The 17720-nt window shown below is 33.2% G+C and overlaps 1 protein-coding gene across 12 annotated transcripts in view; it reads left to right on the forward strand.

Moving 5' to 3' along the window:
• The window catches only part of LOC114327524 (SH3 and multiple ankyrin repeat domains protein 2), a 466023-nt gene that overhangs the window by 328686 nt on the left and 119617 nt on the right, over positions 1 to 17720 (forward strand). For 7 of the 12 annotated variants that reach the window (XM_028276615.2, XM_028276550.2, XM_028276287.2 and 4 more), the window contains one exon: positions 9824 to 9841. The exons of the other annotated variants lie outside the window; for them this stretch is intronic. In XM_028276615.2, coding sequence (XP_028132416.2) covers positions 9824 to 9841 — 18 coding nt within the window. The remainder of the gene's footprint in view (positions 1 to 9823; positions 9842 to 17720) is intronic. 12 annotated transcript variants of the gene reach the window in all.

A 17720-nucleotide genomic window follows, 5' to 3' on the forward strand; every position in this document is an offset into this window, starting at 1 on the left:
CAATCCATTACCTGTTCGATATTTTTCAGAAAAACAAATTCAAATGTCCACTATGTCCATAAAATCACAGTTTTGGAAATGTCATATTTGGTTTTAAGTTTAATGTTTATACAGCTATTTATGTGAGTTGACAGATAAGAAAAAACTGTAATTTTATGGCCTTAGTGGAAATTTGAATTTGCTCTCCAGAAAAGTACCAACAGTGGACATGCTTTTGGAAACGACCACTGAATTTTATCTTTTTGTTTCACTGGAATCATTCTGATACATAATGTACTACTCCTCTTCTTCTATTTTAATCATCTCGCTTAACTCAAGAGACGATTCTAGGTAATGGTAATCATTTTTCACCCCACTAGAAGTGGCAACTACAAGAATTAGCATCTATATTCGTCGAAGAACTTAACCTAAATCCACCCCTTCACGGGTGGCTAAGCGAGTGAATTTTTCGAAACTAAGTTAATTATAATCTTCTTCTTACAGCTATTTAGAAGAGTCCAGTTGTAGACGTATTGACCCACTTTCTTAAGTTTTCAAACCAAGATATTCTTCTTTTCCCTAATCCTCTCTGAACTACTACCTTACCTAGAAGAATGAGTTGCACCAAGTGATAATAGCTCTGTTCATTTCTCATAACATAGCGTGAGTCAAGATATTCCAATTCACAATCTTTAATTGTAATTTTTTGGTCAATTTTAAAAACCAAATGGAAATAGAACACTAGGCATCTTATATAAAAGAACTATACAACGGAAACAAACTTGGACTTACCGAAGCAGACGAAGAATACAAAAATGATGACAACAACATGGAAATCACAAAAGAAAATATCAGGGATGGCATATATGTAATTTAAAAACATAAAAGCTCCAGAATCCGATAGAGTACCACCGTACCACTACAGATGTTTCCGCAAAGTACTTTTCGCAAGTGTTTTTTTTATTACGCGTCTACACTTTGTATAGTATAGTCTTTATCTGAATAAGTTGAGGAGGGAAGAACTAGGTATTTGTCTCAAGTTGATTATTCAGAATTATATTTGTAGTTTTAAATTTATTCTAAAAGTTTTCATATTTTAATCAAAATAGGTTATGGATTTTATTTTTTGAATATGGAGAATTAGAAATTGGTTGCTAAAAGAATGATTATGATCTATACGTAGTCTCTGTTTTTCCATTATTGAAAGACCTGTGTTCTGTTATACGTTTTTTAAAGGTTGTAGTACTAGTTTGAGTGATGTAAGTTTTTAGGAAGTTACCTCATGGAAGTTTGGATATACGGTGTAAGGGAATTTTCTTTTCGCGCTTGTTAATCTTAATAAAGTATCCCGCACAAACATTATGGAAATTAGGTCCCAGTGGATTTCGTTCATCCTTTGGGAAAATACCCTTTGAAGCATCCTGATAAAAAGTTCTCATGGGCACAACTCAATCGTATAAAGGATTTTCAAGATATAGAGGCACAAACTCGGAAAATTATAAGATTTACTGGGTATTCCAATTCGCTGAGTTACTGGTTATCTGGCAACATGTAGAAGTTTGAATCAAGGAAAAGTACTAGTAGTCTAGGATTTTTTCCTGGCTATCCAATGGCGACCTTTACTTTGACCTTGACCTTCAACGGACATCATCTTCTAGAGTTTCTAGGGTTTTCGGCATTAAATTTATATAAACAGATTACTCATCGGTTTTTGGGATCGCTAAACACGAATGTGCCATCAGAATTGAACTCCGGAGGACGTGGTGACCAGGGCCACTGCAAGGGACGTCATCTTCCAGAGTTTCGATGGTTTTAGGCAATTAAGTGATGCAAATGAATTACTGGAGGGTTTTTTGAGGTCGCTAAACACGAATGTGCCACCAGAACCGACTCCAGGAGCACCTGGTTTCCAAGGTCAATGAAAGGGGCTCCTGGAGTTTCGAGGGTCTTTGGTTTAACATTAATGCAAACGGATATATTATAGGTTTTTGGTGTTGCTGAACACGAATACGTGATCAGCACAGACAAAGGAGCACCTGGTGCCTAACACAGGTTATCTTCTGGAGTTTCGGAGGAATTAAATGGATTACTCTTAGGTTTTTAACTCCCGAAGATAACCTGTCTTAGGCACCAGGTGCTTCTGTGTCTGTGCTGATCACGTATTCGTGTTCAGCAACTCCAGAAACCTATAATTAATCCGTTTGCATTAATGTAGTACCAAAGACCCTCGAAACTCCAGGAGCGCCTTTCATTGACCTTGGAAACCAGGTGCTCCGGGAGTCGGTTCTGGTGGCATATTCGTGTTTAGCGACCCCAAAAATCCTCCAGTAATTCATTTGCATCAAATAAATGCCGAAAACCATCGAAACTCTAGAAGATGACGTCCCTTGCAGTGACCCTGGCCACCACGTCTTCCGAAGATCAATTCTGATGGCATATTCGTGTTTAGCGATCCCAAAAACCCATGAATAATCTGTTTATATCAATTTAATGCCGAAAACCCTCGAAACTCTAGAAGATGACGTCCGTTGAAGGTCAAGGTCAAAGTAAAGGTCGCCATTGGATAGCCAGGAAAAAATTATAGACTACTAGTACTTTTCCTTGATCCAAACTTCTACATGTTGCCAGATAACCAGTAACTCAGGGAATTGGAATACCCAGTAAATCTTATAATTTTCCGAGTTTGTGCCTCTATTTCTTGAAAATTCTTCATAAGATTGAGTTGTGCCCATGAGAAATTTTTACCAGAATGCTTCAAAGAGTATTTTCCCAAAGTATAAACGAAGTCCACTGGGACCTAATTTCCATAAGGTTTGCGCGGGGTACTTTGCTTAATTTATTGTTTTTCCAATAGTTATTCCTTTCTTTTTATGTGTTTTTTCTAATTTTGTTGATATACATATCTTGCCGGTAATGGAGTAAAAGGAATTTTGTTTGTTCTCTAGGGCTAGAAAGACTAATTTTAGGCCTTTTATACAGTTTTTGGTTTAAAATTTTATTAGGAAGGTGGAACCACTTACAGGTACATACCAGTTAAAGAAAAGAGCTATCGTGATACAACTATATGAGAAAAATGGTAGATAATCCTCTTCCTCGGTCTGTTGATGGCATTATTTTCGATTGACTGTGAATTTCGGCTCTATCTTCGATGATCAGGTAGATAATAAAGATATTGATAATAAAAACCATCAAAGAAAAGAAGAAAATAAAGAGTAAAGAAATTCTATCATTCAATAACTAGTAAATAAATAAAGAGAATATTTGTAAGGCAATTCATACGAACACAATAACAAATAACAGCGCTAAACATGTGCTGGATAAAAATAAAACGAAAAAATTATTTGAATAACAAAACAAAGTTTTTAAATAGCATTTTTTTAATACGTATGTAGAAGTGTCTCATGTAATGATGCAAGATATGAGATTTGAAGAGGATAGTAATATTTTAAATATACTTAAAGTTGGATAATAATAAAACATATAATTTTTTGATAATGATATTATATGATCCAATTTCGAAAAACTAATTTAAATATAATACTAGTCTGTATGAGTGTCACGTACACCGAAGGTGTCCAGATTTATATCTTATTTAAATTATATAATTTGCAAGTACCTATATACAGAGGTGATCTAAATTATGGAATAAATTCATTTTCTCTAAAATGGACGACTGTGGAGAAAAATCCTGAAACAGGTCGATTTTTATTTTTAAATTACAATTGTTTGACATATATTTCATACTAGTGACGTCATCCATCTGAGCGTGATGACGTAATCAATGATTTTTTTAAATAGGAATAGGGGTCGTGTGGCACCTCATTTGAAAGGGTGTTCAATTCTCTATTCAGTAATATAAACGATAATATCAATATTTATACAGGCTTACCAAAAAAATAATTTTTGAATTAAATTAATTGACGCAAAAAGAAGAATGTATGTAATTTATTTAACTCAAAATACATTTCACAAATAAACATTTCTTTTCGCTTAAATTAAATCACAAACAGCCTCCCACCTACCTATTGGCAGTTTGAACATTCAATTTAAGCGAAAAGCAAGGTTTATTTGCCAAATAAAAAATTTTTTCTATTCTCTGACGGCGATAGAATGTATTTTGAGTTAAATAAATTGCATACATTCTTCTTTTTTCGTCAATTAATTTATTTCAAAAATTATTATTTTGGCCACCCTGTAAAAATAATAATATTAAAATATTAATGTTTATATTACTGTATAGAGAATTTTCCCTTTCAAATGAGGTGCCACACGACCCCTATTCCCATTTTAAAAAATCATCGATTACGTCACCACGCTCATATGTATGATGTCACTAGTATGAAATATATGCCAAAAAATTGTAATTTGAAAATAAAAATCGACCTGTTTCGGGATTTTTCTCTAAAGTGGTCCATTTTAGAGAAAATGAATTTAATCCATAATTTAGATCCTCTCGTACATTATCTTAATGAACGACGGAGGTATGTTCTGCATGGCCCTATTTAAACAAAGTTGTTAAAAACGTCCAAGAAATTCTTCTTCTTCTTCATGTGCCTATCCGTGACGAATCTTGTGGATCATCTCTATCTTATATGCCTCAGTGCGCTAAAGCGGCACATATGTTATATTGGACCAGGTTCTGGAGTTCTTTAACCAGAATATTTGGTAATAAGTACTTCTCGGGTCTTCTTCATTCTTCGAAGGACCTCGACATTTTGTGGCTCTGTCAGTGCACTGGATCTTAAGTATTCTGCGATACAGCCACGTCTCAACTGCTTCCAATCTTCGGCAGCTATTTTTGTTCAAGGTTTAACACCATAAAACGTACAGAGAAGACGTAGCATCACAGCATTCCTACTTTTATACAAAGAGAGGTTTTGGCTCTTGAAAAAGACCCCTATCCGATTGAAGGTGGATCTAGCTTTTCCGATTTTCGCTCTTCTTACCTCCTGGTTGTTGGTTCATTCTTCATTTGTTATGGTACCGAGGTGGTACATCACTCGGGGGTTTGATTGACGTAGAGTTGACCTCCTGTTATCTTTTTCTTGCTAATTATTATTTGCTTGTCTCTTTTACGTTTATATTGAGTCCATATTGTTTACTGTAATACGCAATTTTGTTCATAGAGACTTGTAGGTCCTTCAATTGTCTGCAAATACTATGGTGTCTTCTGCATAACTAATGTTGTTCGTTTAGTAAAAAACCTTTTTCGGTTTCGTGCAAAGCTTCGCTAAATATTTTTCAGAGTAGAGATTGAAGATTAGAGGAGACAAAATACAGCCCTGCCTCACTCCATGCATGTTTTTGACATATTTCATGTTTTCACCTTTATATATGAGATTTGCGGTCTGATTCCAGTAAAGGTTTTGAGGTATTTTCTGATCTTGGATGTTAATTCCTGCTTCTCTTAGTATTTGCATCATCTTGGGGTGCCGTACTCGATCACACGCTACCTCATAACCAACCAGATATGCGGATAAGTGCGAATAAGATTTATACTAAGAACACAGCCTCACTCGTCATCATCATCATCAATTGTGCTACAGCCCTATGAAAGAGCCTCGACCTTCCCAAGTCTATTACGCCAGTCAGTCCTATCCATTGCCAACCGTTGCCAGTTTGTTGCGCCTATTTTTCTCCCATCCTCATCCACACCATCCTTCCATATGATTTTTGACCTACCCCTATTTCTACTTCCCACAGGTTGTGACATAAGGATTCTTCTAGGAGGGTTGTTCTGCTGTGACCTTGCAAGATGTCATGCCCACCTTAGTCTTCCTATTCTTATAAGAGATACTACGTTTTTATCGTCAGCCTCTCTCGTACCAATAGCATTTATGAATCTGAACCCTCGGGTATATTATGAACTGTGTTGTTAGCGAGCATATATCGTGTTTTTGTCCAATTAAATACATTTTAGAAAAATTCATTTACTGTCTTTGTTGAATGAATGAAATGAATGGTCTTCAGTATTTTACACATTTTAAATTTAAGTCGAAATACGGAGAAATTATAAGATTATACGGATTACTGATAATGTATCTACAAGAGATTAATGAATAAGCAATCTCCCATTATATTAGATTGATAAATAAAACTATGTATTAGAACTTATGTCTAAATATTAATTATCTGGATTAAGTGTATCATTGAATTCAATTTTATATTATGTATAGACCGATGACTCTAGAGTATAGGTCGCTCAATATTCCTTGAGCTCTTTTAATCCATTTAACGCGATGGATCAGTCAGCATATAATTTAGACATTTAGACTCTAGACTATTTTTCAAAAATTATTATATGTTCTTTTGCTTTATGTATTATCTTTTTCCAATCTCTCCGGTCCTGAATATTTTCTTTCCAGTTTGCAATTTCCATCTTTGATATATCCTCTAGTAGTTCATTTTTCCATCTTATTTTTGGTCTTCCTCTTGGTCTATTTATTTCTGGTTTTGAGTTCATTATAGTTCATTACCTAAGCAGATTTTGGCATGGACACCACAAGGGAGAAGAAAAAGAGGAAGGCCGATAAGAAGCTGGAGGGAGGGAATTGAAAAAGAACTAGAGGAAAGAGAAATCCCTCCAGGTCTATGGTTAAACAGAGAAGAATGGCGGTTAGGAGTCGAAAGGCGTCGGAGAACGCTGTAAACCGATAGTAGTAGTAGTAGTTCTAGTTCATTATCCTCGTAATTAGTCCATCTTCTTCTTTTCTTTGTATGTGTCCAAACCATCCCAGTCTTTGTCCTTTAATAAATTTTATTATATTTTCCTCTGCGATAATGTTTATTTCATGGTTCATCAGTCATCTATACTCTCCTTGTTCTATCTTAATTGGGCCGTGCATTCTTCTCATAATTTTTCTTTTAATTATTTTTAGTTTTTCAACATCTTGTTTCGTAAGACTCATTACTTCCCTTCCATATGCTATCACCGGTCTAATTGCTGCTTTATATATTTATGTCTTTAGTTTTTTTCTGTAAAGTCAGTGATATTTACAATACACCCTGTTCCCCGCATTCTAGTTTGATTGATTAGTATCAATTCCATTCTCTCCTGTATTCTTTGTTTCTCTTACCAACATTACAAGTGTTTCTGCTAGGTTTTGTCTGTCACGCACTACCAACGCTAGATTGTCCGCGTACCCTGTCATTTATGTTGAACTTTGAATAAATGTTTCAGCTCTGTGTCTCTGATTATCTCTATATTGATGTCATTTGAATCTCCTTCGGTTGTTTTGACACTTGCTGATGAGTCTTTCATTGTCATTTTGGTCAGTCTTATTAACTTTGCTGTTATTTCCATCCTGTTATTTTCAATTAAATTATTGTTTCTGACAGAAATTCAGAATCAACCAAGATCCACAAATAGTGGACGATTTTATCGTGATGACATTTTTAAACATTTCTCATTTTTTATCTATTTTTACTTTTTTTGTTGACTTTCTTCTTTATGTGTTCATTGTTTGGTTTGTACATTTGCATTAATGGTTTTTACTCAACTCCTACCGTGTTATTATTTCGGTATTTTGTTCTATTTTTCTCATTTTGACCATTGTTTCCTGTACTAATTGGGCTGTTAAAATCAAAGCGTCAAATCCACTTCTTTTTCATACAAAAAATCATCATCGTTGCTGTGAATCAGTTTGCTCACAGGTGACTGAAAAACCATAAATTTTTTTGGTAGCAAAATCCAGAAAGACGGAATTCATTAAGTCGAAATCAATTAATTAAAGCAAGTTTTTGCCAGATCGCTTTTAATTAGTAAATTATGCTAATTAAATACGAAATTAGTAAATGTCATCCAAGTATTTTTATTAGAATAATTTAAGTAGTCGATATTCCGTTCATTCGTAGAAATTTTATCGTAGATGAGACTCCTAAGCCGTTTATGACATTCTTCTGTTTCAATATAAATTCACTCCATCATAATCTTTAGGCAGATTTTTTTATTAGATGTTTTAACGGTATTGATAATTATCTCGAATAAAACTATTAATTCATTAATTAATTAATTTTAATTATTAGTATAATATTTAAAAGTTTACGACATTGTGAAATTACTTACTTACTTAGTCCTAAGCCTTTCTACCTTTAAGTGTAAGGCTGGTGGAGTTGAGTTTGGCATTGAAGTCTCCATGCTTTCTGATCTTGCGTTAGGTTTTTTGCACTTTCCAATGTCAATCCCTTTTTCTCGACTTCTTTCCTGATTTCATCTACCCACATAACTCTTGATTTTCCTCTTTTGTTTTCCCCAGCACTCTCGTTTCGAACAATCGTTTTGTTAGTCTCTCGTTCGACATTCTATACACGTGCCCAAACCATCTAAGTTGCACCTCCACTATTTTTTCATTGATGAGTTGTAGTTTTAGGTTTTGTCGGATTGTTCCGTCTCGTATTTTGTCTGTCCTCTTTATGTTTGCTATTTTCGTCAGGAACCTCGTTTCCATAGCATTGACTTGAAGAATTTTAGGTTTTCACTATAATTTTTATCATTTTTTGTGCAAACCTCTCTCATGACCTTTCCTTTCCTGCTTTCACCGTTATTTAACCTCTTTCCTTTTTTCTTTATATGCCTCGTAATCTTCCGGGTGCTTTGTGAAATTAATGTCTACCTAATCAACTGTTAAACCGTTCTCCGTTTAATTTGACAGTATCCTAAACAATGGTAGAATGCGTGTATTACATTTCCCTGTGTTTTTCTAGAAATTAATATGGATTCATCGATAATTTTTTGCCTTAGCTCTGCAACCCTTGCTGGTTGAGTTGTATAAATTCTACTTCTCAAGTATCCCCAAATTCCTCAATAAAAATAATCTTTAGGATTCAAATCGGGTCAATGAGGAGGCCATTCAATATTACCTAATCTACCAGTCCATCGTACGGAAAATGCCTGATATGACCGTTCTCTCTGTTATATAGAGTTTCTCTTTCTTTAGCTATGAGATGAATGGGGAGCGTCCCTGTTATGACCCGTACGGAAGATCTAGAGAGCTTGCTACCTTTAGGAGGGGCTTTCTTTCTGCCTTTATAAGTAGTTTATCCATTTGGCCATTCTCAAGGCTTCGTACCATATGGGGGCGCCATATAAGAGGGTAGTTTTACATATACTTCTAGTCTGTAATAGGATTTATATTTTTTTATGTATCAAATGCGATCAGAGTGGGGAAAAATAGGTTTTTTGAGATGTTCTATCAATGTTCTTTTGTCATCTACCACACTAAGTGCGTAGTGTCAAATGTTCGGAAAAGAAAACGAATGAGCGTCTAGCTACATAACTATATGATTTTGCATTACATATGCTATTTTTTTAAAATACTGTTTACTTTCTTAGCTTTTCTGTCTACCGTAGAACTAGTTTCTACAGTAGAAATAGGAGAAAAAACAAACACAAAAACATTAGTGATGTCGTTTACAGTCGGAAAAATTAAAGAATACCCATGAACGATCACATCAATCACTTATTTTGTATTTGCTGTCTTTTTCTATAAATAACAAACGTGTGTTATAGAAAATGATAGCAAATACAAACTAAGTGATTGATGTGATCGTTCATGGGTATTCTTTCATTTTTCCGACTGTATGTATTTTGTAAAATAAAGATATTGGCGGTATAAAGATATTGTTTTAAATAGCATTAAGTTGTATTAATAAATCTAACCAATATTTAATGACTAATACAATTAACTAATACACTAGCTTTATACAAAATTGCAATTGTTATGTTACTAACTTAACTGACTTGATTTCTTTTTCAGCGATACTTGGGTGAATTTGATGATGTTTTAATATGTTTGTTTTGTTTTTCATTTGTGGTGGTGGTGCTTTACACTCGTAACACTCGTAGGTGGCCACTTGGTATAGGGTAGGTACACTCAGTTGCACGCATTAATGCATGACCTAGATATTTTAGAGCATGAACGCTGTAGATAGGTTAGAATTGATTTAAAACATGTATTAATAGGGATATACTGTCTTTTTTTAAGGAACATTTAAGAATCAGTGTCATCGGTAGCATAATATTTTGAAAGGAAATGGCGTTGCTTACCAATGCTGTAAGCACTGGTAACGCTTACAGCGTTATGTTATGACACCAAAACATTTACCAAATTTGGAAAAGTTATATCGAGTATTAAAAAAAGTATGGCCAATAATATTTTTTTTAATTTGTATTTTGGATACAAGCAATATTTAACTTCAGCCCTATTTTAAAGCAAGCCCCACGTTGGGCGCCAAATTATATTGGGTTTTTACTCATTTTTGTCGTGATGTGTGTCTAATACTACTTTTTATAAGAAGTTAAGACGTTAAATGGATATTTTATTTCCTGCCCTAAAAAAATAACAAGAAACCAATATGAATCAAAACCTATTTATTTTTAGTTTTAAATAGAAAACAAACAAATTAATATATGCCTGCTAGAAGGGTTCTTTTCAGCGTACATCAGAATAATTGTAATGATAATAAATAATATATTACTATTATTAAAACTAATCTGATAACTATCTGACTACTGTAGCAAGTATGTTTCAGTAGGTTTTATTCTTATATTATTTTGAAGGCAGAGAATATTCAGCTATTCTATATCCTATTTATAGGACACAAAAAGGGACATCCTATATTTTTGTTTGTTTTTGAGTAAGCAGTACTTGCGACAAAAATTCTATTATAAAATTGACCAGGTAACGTTGAAGAACGTCAGGCGTGAGTATAGCAAATCCTGCGCTCCTGCAAACATAGTGGACACGTTGGCGTCCCGGACCGTGCAACAGCGCGCGCTCCGCCTCGGCGCTCCAGCCGGTGGCGGTTTATATGTAGAGGAGCGCATGCCGTATTGATGGGAGCAGTTGAAGGGAGCGCGGAGCGCCAACCTAGTGGATACGTGGCTTAATATATGGCGCAAGGGTTTTTATAGGATGGATCCTATCCTATCTTTAGTAAAAATGTAATTTTTGTAGGCTTAAAGCGTTAGACTTGCATTATTTTTATGGCAGTAAATATTATCAAATAGTCCAGTTTTTAAATAAGGTAATATGATTGAAACAAAAACTGATTGCTTGAAAGTCGATGAACCAAAAGCAGTGAACGCGATCCATGCCATTTACGGCAAAAACCTTTCGTGACGATTATTTTACATTAGACTCACTGGAGTTGTTATATTATAGAAATTAATTTATACCGAATTAAAACAGGGCCGTACTTAACGAGAATTTGTAAATAATTTATAATATGACCGATATACAGTAGAACGTCGATAATCCGGACGTCAAAAATCCGGACCGGCAATAATCCGGATTTGTATCTAGCAGAAATATATAATTCTTTTAAAATGAATTAAGAACTTAGCTGCGAGAAAATGAACCTCTATCGCAGTTCAAAATGCTTTTACACATTTCTTTAAAAGTTCAAATAGTGTCTGATGTTTTTACTGTGCACATGTTGCTATAAATAAATTACAATACAGTGTTTGAACATAAAAAAATGTTTTGATTAATTTCACATCTACACACTTTACTGTATATGAGAAAATATAAACTTTTAAAATGTTTGTTGTACTTAAATGTTTATACTGGTCTTTTTTAAGGTAATTTCGATAATCCGGATAATTTGATAATCCGGATGGGTCCGGTCCCAATTAATCCGGATTATTGATGTTCTACTGTATTTAACAATTTATTGTAGCAACTAAACATAACAGTATTTTTCTCTAGGTAAATATGTCCTCAAATATTTGGAGTGTCAAAAATTAAAAATGAGGTTAACGGGGTGTCTCGAGTAATAGAAATAGTAATTATTTTTATTCTTCTCCTTGAGTTGCTGTATTAGGTCCCCCTAACGTTGACAGTTACTTATTGAAATTTCGCAATAGATTGTTTTTGTTTTACTTCAATTTTTTTTATTTATATTGCCGACTTATGTAATTTTAGTAAAATTACACTATAACTTTGTAAAGTTACTTTGTCTTTAAAATTGTACAATTTTCAATGACAAAAAAGCATATTTCTATTCTATTCTACGTTGGCGAGTTTTTCGCAGTCTTCAGCTAATCGGAATAGTTGGTCAGCACTGTGTATTCCTGTCCAATCACGAACGTTTTAAGCCATGATATCTGCTTCCTTCCAATTCCTCTGCTGCTCTCGATTTTACCTCTGATGATAAGCCGAACGAATCTGTACCAGTCTCCTCTAAGAACCTGCCCTAAGTATGAAATTTTTCTTATTTTAATGACAGTTGGTCTGTAATATAGCATATAGCAATATTTAAAATGATGTAAGAAGAACTCAAAGAAAATACCGATCAAGAACGAACAATGGAAATACCGCTTAGTGAAAGACATAATAGAGAAACAAAAGAAAAATAACAGCCAAGAAAAGAATTAAGTGTTCAAATGTGAAATGTTCAAATAAAGGACGAGCACTTATTAAGCATTTGAAAAAATTGCTGAAAGAAATATAGGAATAAGAGCACATACCGAAAGAATGAATTGAAGCCACACTATGCTTAATTCACAAAAAAAACACGATTGAAATTTATGTCATAACTACAGGGGAATATGGACCTGGATTCCGCGTACCAAAAAAAAAAGAAATGTGTGTGTACTTTGTACGCACGTAAGAAGTTATACTTCTAAATATGATTTCAATGAAATAAATATACTTTCGGACAGTTTATTTGTATTTTATTTAAATATTAAATTAATTTTTACTTATTACTTTCCAAGAATTTTTATTAAAACAATACCAAAAATTAAAAAAAGATTAGAAAACACCAGGATTCGAACAATGGACCTCTTGATCTCCAGTCCAACGCTCTACCACTGAGCTATACCCTTTTCTTTATCCGGGCTACAAGATTTCTCGGACATAGTGACAAACAGACGAAGTTGATTATTAAATACTTTAAATATTACTTATTATCTTATTCCCGAGGTAGACAAGTTCAAATACACAAAAATTATAATAGTTATTTATGATATAAATGTTAAAAGTACAATTTTAAGGCACGTATGTGAAAGTTTCGTGTGAAAGATTCGCTTCGCTCATTCTGCAATTCACATTAGTGCCTTAAAAATGTACTTTTTAACACGTATATCATACAATATTTTTTCTACAAACGTCTTATATATCAACAATTATAATTTATTCATTCTCAATTACAGGACAATACCTACAAAAACTTTTACTTGAACTTGACTGACATTCTATTTTTATATTTTTCTTGACATTACATCAAAATTGCCTATACTGTCAATACGCAAATCATAACAACTATAGAATAACATCAGAATCTACTTTTATTTTTGTATATTCTCACAAATTTTAATAGTTTTTTTTTTCTACAAACGTGTTAAAAATGCAATAATACAGTTTAAAGTAAATTTTAAAAAACCTTTTAAACCATCTTAATAAATGAAATATGAATATTTTGACGTTTCACATGACAATTCGCTTTTAACTGTAGTGACTTAAAAATTTTAAAGCACTGGTGCTTTAAAGTAGCATTTTTAACGCTCCTATGGAGTGCATTAAATTGCATTTTTAACACGTTTGTAGAAAAATATATTTAAATACACTAATATATTATTTCCACACCTTTTCTGGACTGATACATACATAAATTAAAACATTTAGTAACGAACTCCATACTGTCTGTTTCACCCTCAATCGCACCTAAAGAAGTATAACTTCAAAAAGTTGATTAATAACAAACTGAAAATTTGTTAATAGCTTAACGGTGTCTAGTCGGATAAACTTTGATGTATGGGAACACTGGAACAGGGGAAGTTTTAATTGTGAAACAGGTTAATAATTTGGACGTCAGACTACGAAAGCGTTCCAAGTATTTTGTCGGACAGAACTTTCAATTGATTTGTTACCATTTCATTAAACTCTCATGCAAAAATCAGACTGGTGTTTATCATCAACTGGGCATTTTAATGAGTGGAACACGAAGTATATGTCAAATGACAGGAATCATGTTTTTATTAAGTTATTAGTAATAGCAGTCTGATTTTTGCATGCGAGTTTAATGGAAGGGTAACAAATAAACTGGATGTTCTGTCCGACAAAATACATGGGACTATGGGACGTTTTCGTAACCTGGCGTTCCAAATTTTTAAACTGTTCCACAATTAAAACTTCCCCTGTTCCAGTGTTCCCGTACATCAAAGCTTGTCCAATTAGATACCGTTAAGCTATTAACAAATTTTCAGCTTGCTATTAATCAACATTTTTGGTACGCGGGATCCAGGCCTAACAGTGCTAGTAAATGATGCGTACTTACATATAAAATACGTTAAAAAGATAATATCACCAAAAATAGATATTGTCATATAGTCAATGTGGTGAGACCGCTCCCGTCTGAAAAAATTTCTGATTCGGTTTCTCTGTGGATTCCTATTCAAAAATGTCCCCTTTAAACAAATATGAAGGGTGCCGGGCGGAATTTTTGGGCAGAAATTGTTTAAACAATTTTTTTAAACAAATACAAAAGGTCACGTTTTATTGCCCTAGAACATATATTTTTAGTTTTTTTGGGTCATTCTAAACAAGAAAGATATCTTGTAATTTTTCTTAAAAATTTATAGATTTCGAGTTATAGGCGATTTAAAATCTAAAAAATGCGAAAATACGCATTTTCGAGGCTTAAAAACTTATATTTAAGTTAGTATTTTTGAGGTTGCCAGACACTTAAATTATTGAAGAATCAATATTCAGCTTCAAGATTCTGGAAGAGTGATCGCGTCTAGCCTTAATTTATACAGTTGTTTTTAATTGTTAAATATGTGTGTTTATCCGATTATTTTGCCGGTGCGGCCCGCTCTATTTCAAAAATCTCCTATTTTCCTCCGAAAAATATTTTTTCTAGATTATTTGGGATATTCTAAATAAAATAAGTTTCCTGACAATTTTCTCATAAGTTTTAAAGTTTTAAAGTTATAGTTTTAAAGTTATAAGCGATTTAAAATCCGAAATATGCCCAAAAAACGCATTATCGGATTTTAAATCGCTTATAACTTTAAAACTGTTAACTTTTGAGAAAAATGTCAAGAAACTTATTTTATTTAGAATATCCCAAAGAATCTAGAAATAATATCTTTCGGAGGATATTTGGAGATTTTTGAAATAGAGCGCGCCGCACCGGCAAAAAAATCGGATGGACATGCATATTGAACAATTAAACAACGATGGTTTAAATTAAGGTTAGACGCAATCACTATTCAGAATCTTAAAGCTGAATGTTTAAACTTCAATTTAAGTATCTGGCAATCTCAAAAATACTAATTTAAATATGAGTTTTTAGGACTCGAAAATGCGTATTTTCGCATTTTTCAGATTTTAAATCGCCTATAACTCGAAAACTATCGATTTTTGAGAAAATTTACAAGATACCTTTCTTGTTTAGAATGACCCACAAAACTTAAAAATATATGTTTCGGAGCAAAAAAACGTGATCTTTTGTATTTGTTTAAAAAAATTGTTTAAACAATTTCTGCCCAAAAATTCCGGCCGGCACCCTTTAGATTTGTTTAAAGGGGACATTTTTGAATAGGAATCCACAAAGAAACCGAATCAGAAATTTTTCCAGACGGGAGCGGTCTCACCACATGGACTAATAGGAGAATATCAATGTGGATTCAAAAGAGGACACAGCAAAGTAGATTAAATTTTCCTGCTGCGCGAAATACAAGCAGGAAGCTACGAATATGGACAATCCACACTAGCCCTATTCATCGACTTTAAACAGGCAACAGAGTCAAACGTAATAAAAAAGGCACTATGCTAGATAAGAATTAGTGAATAATTGGTAACAATGATAAATGTAACACTCAGAAAAACTGAGAATAGGGTTAAAATAAATGGATAAGAAACGAAAAAGTTTGAAATCAGTAAGGGGATGCAACAAGGAATCCACTGCTATAACTGTTGTTTAGTATCCTTTTTGAAAGAATTGTCAAAGAAGCCGGAATCAACAGAACATGATTTCGATATCAATGAAAACACGAATGCCTAGCATTTGCTGATGACACAGGACTGATATAGTCAGAAGGATACAAGAATTAAAGAAATACTAGCGAGAGACATACATAAGAAGAAGGCGAAAAGGGACATACAAAAATGAAGAAAGACCAAATATATAAAATGGATGGAACGAGAATACATACAAGGACAACACCTGACAATAATCGCAAAAATATATAAATTCGAAGTAGAAAGATTCCAATAATATTCACAAGGAGTCCAAATATGAAGAAAAAAAAATTAAATATTCTTAAGATGGTTTTTACAACGATACAATCAGCAAAACATGCGATCACCTTGTATAAGCCATTATGTAAATCATGCATGCATCGTTGTTATAGTCCGACTCTGATTATATTGCTATAAAAAGCATGTGCGGAGGCAGAAAATGAGTGCCTTACCTGTTTTGAAATTTAAAACTTCAATTTAGCCGTCAGTCCGATTAATATTCATATTAGTTGAACCAGATAAATTAGATTGAAGACGTAATTAGATGTCTAAAAGATTTTCAAGATCATTTAAAAATCAGATTTGGTTTTTTATATAAACAGTGTCGTGTTCGATAGATATCAGAAGGTGCGAATAACAAGACAAAATATTTAATTCGTTTCGTTTTGAATTCGTTTGGAAAAATATTCCTATGAGTTTTTTTGCATTATTACTTTCATGAGATACCCCAGAATAAGGTTCAAGAGGTCGCCTATGCGAAAAATGGTCCTAATTTATTCAAAAGATTTTTTTAAACAAATTGTAAAAGTCAATTGTTTTGGCCCGGACAATTTTTTTAGTTTTTGGACAATTCTGAATAAAAACTGTCGGTTAATTTTTTGTAATTTTAACTTACGCAATTTATAATTACAAAAATAATATCTAAAGTCCTGAAAATCGTAATTTTTTCGTGTTTTTTTCAATTTTCGGTTTCAACTCGAAAACGATAAACTTCAGAGAAAAATTACACAAAACCTCTTTCTTCAGAAAGAATGATCCAAAGAATGTAAAAAAATCTATACATTCCAAAAAATTTATTTTTATAATTTGTTTAAAAATTGTTTCAATAAATTAAGATTACTTTTCCCATGAGCGACCGCTTGAACCTTATTGTGGGGTATCTCACGTTTGGTTTACTCTGCTAAAACCTATTGGTCTCTTTTTTCCGTTTATTGTCCCTTGTTTGATTTTTTGCCTTCAGCAATACTTTTTGGACATCTTTACAGCAGCTTATTGTTATTATTAACCATATTTTATGTGTACGTTTTTATCTGCTACCTTTACTGTAATATCAGTTTACTCCACACACTCACCCCTGACCTTAAGAGACTTTTAAACCCTGGTAAATCTGCTGAATTCAGAAGTTGCCGAAGTGGCCTCAAAATACACATTTCAAACACAACGTGTAAGTATGATAATAGTCCATTCATTAACGGTAAAATATTGCAAAACCTTTAAATTTTAAAGAACCGCTTGGATTGACATGAAATTTGGCATACACACAGCTAACAAGTCAAAGAAAAAAAGTGATATTGTGCCGATATGTGCTTTTGCCGTGGGGGTGGTTTTCACCCCCTCTTGGGGGTTAAAAAATATTCGTCCAAACAAAGTCAGGAAATGGATAAACTGGCTAATTTAAAGTAACTTTTGTTCTATAGAGTTTTTTCACTAAGTCAATACTTTTCGAGTTATTTGGCAGTGAATATGTTCATTTTTTCAACAAAATAACCACGC

The sequence above is a fragment of the Diabrotica virgifera genome, chromosome 1, assembly GCF_917563875.1.
Source record: "Diabrotica virgifera virgifera chromosome 1, PGI_DIABVI_V3a".
NCBI classification, from domain to species: Eukaryota; Metazoa; Arthropoda; class Insecta; order Coleoptera; family Chrysomelidae; genus Diabrotica; species Diabrotica virgifera.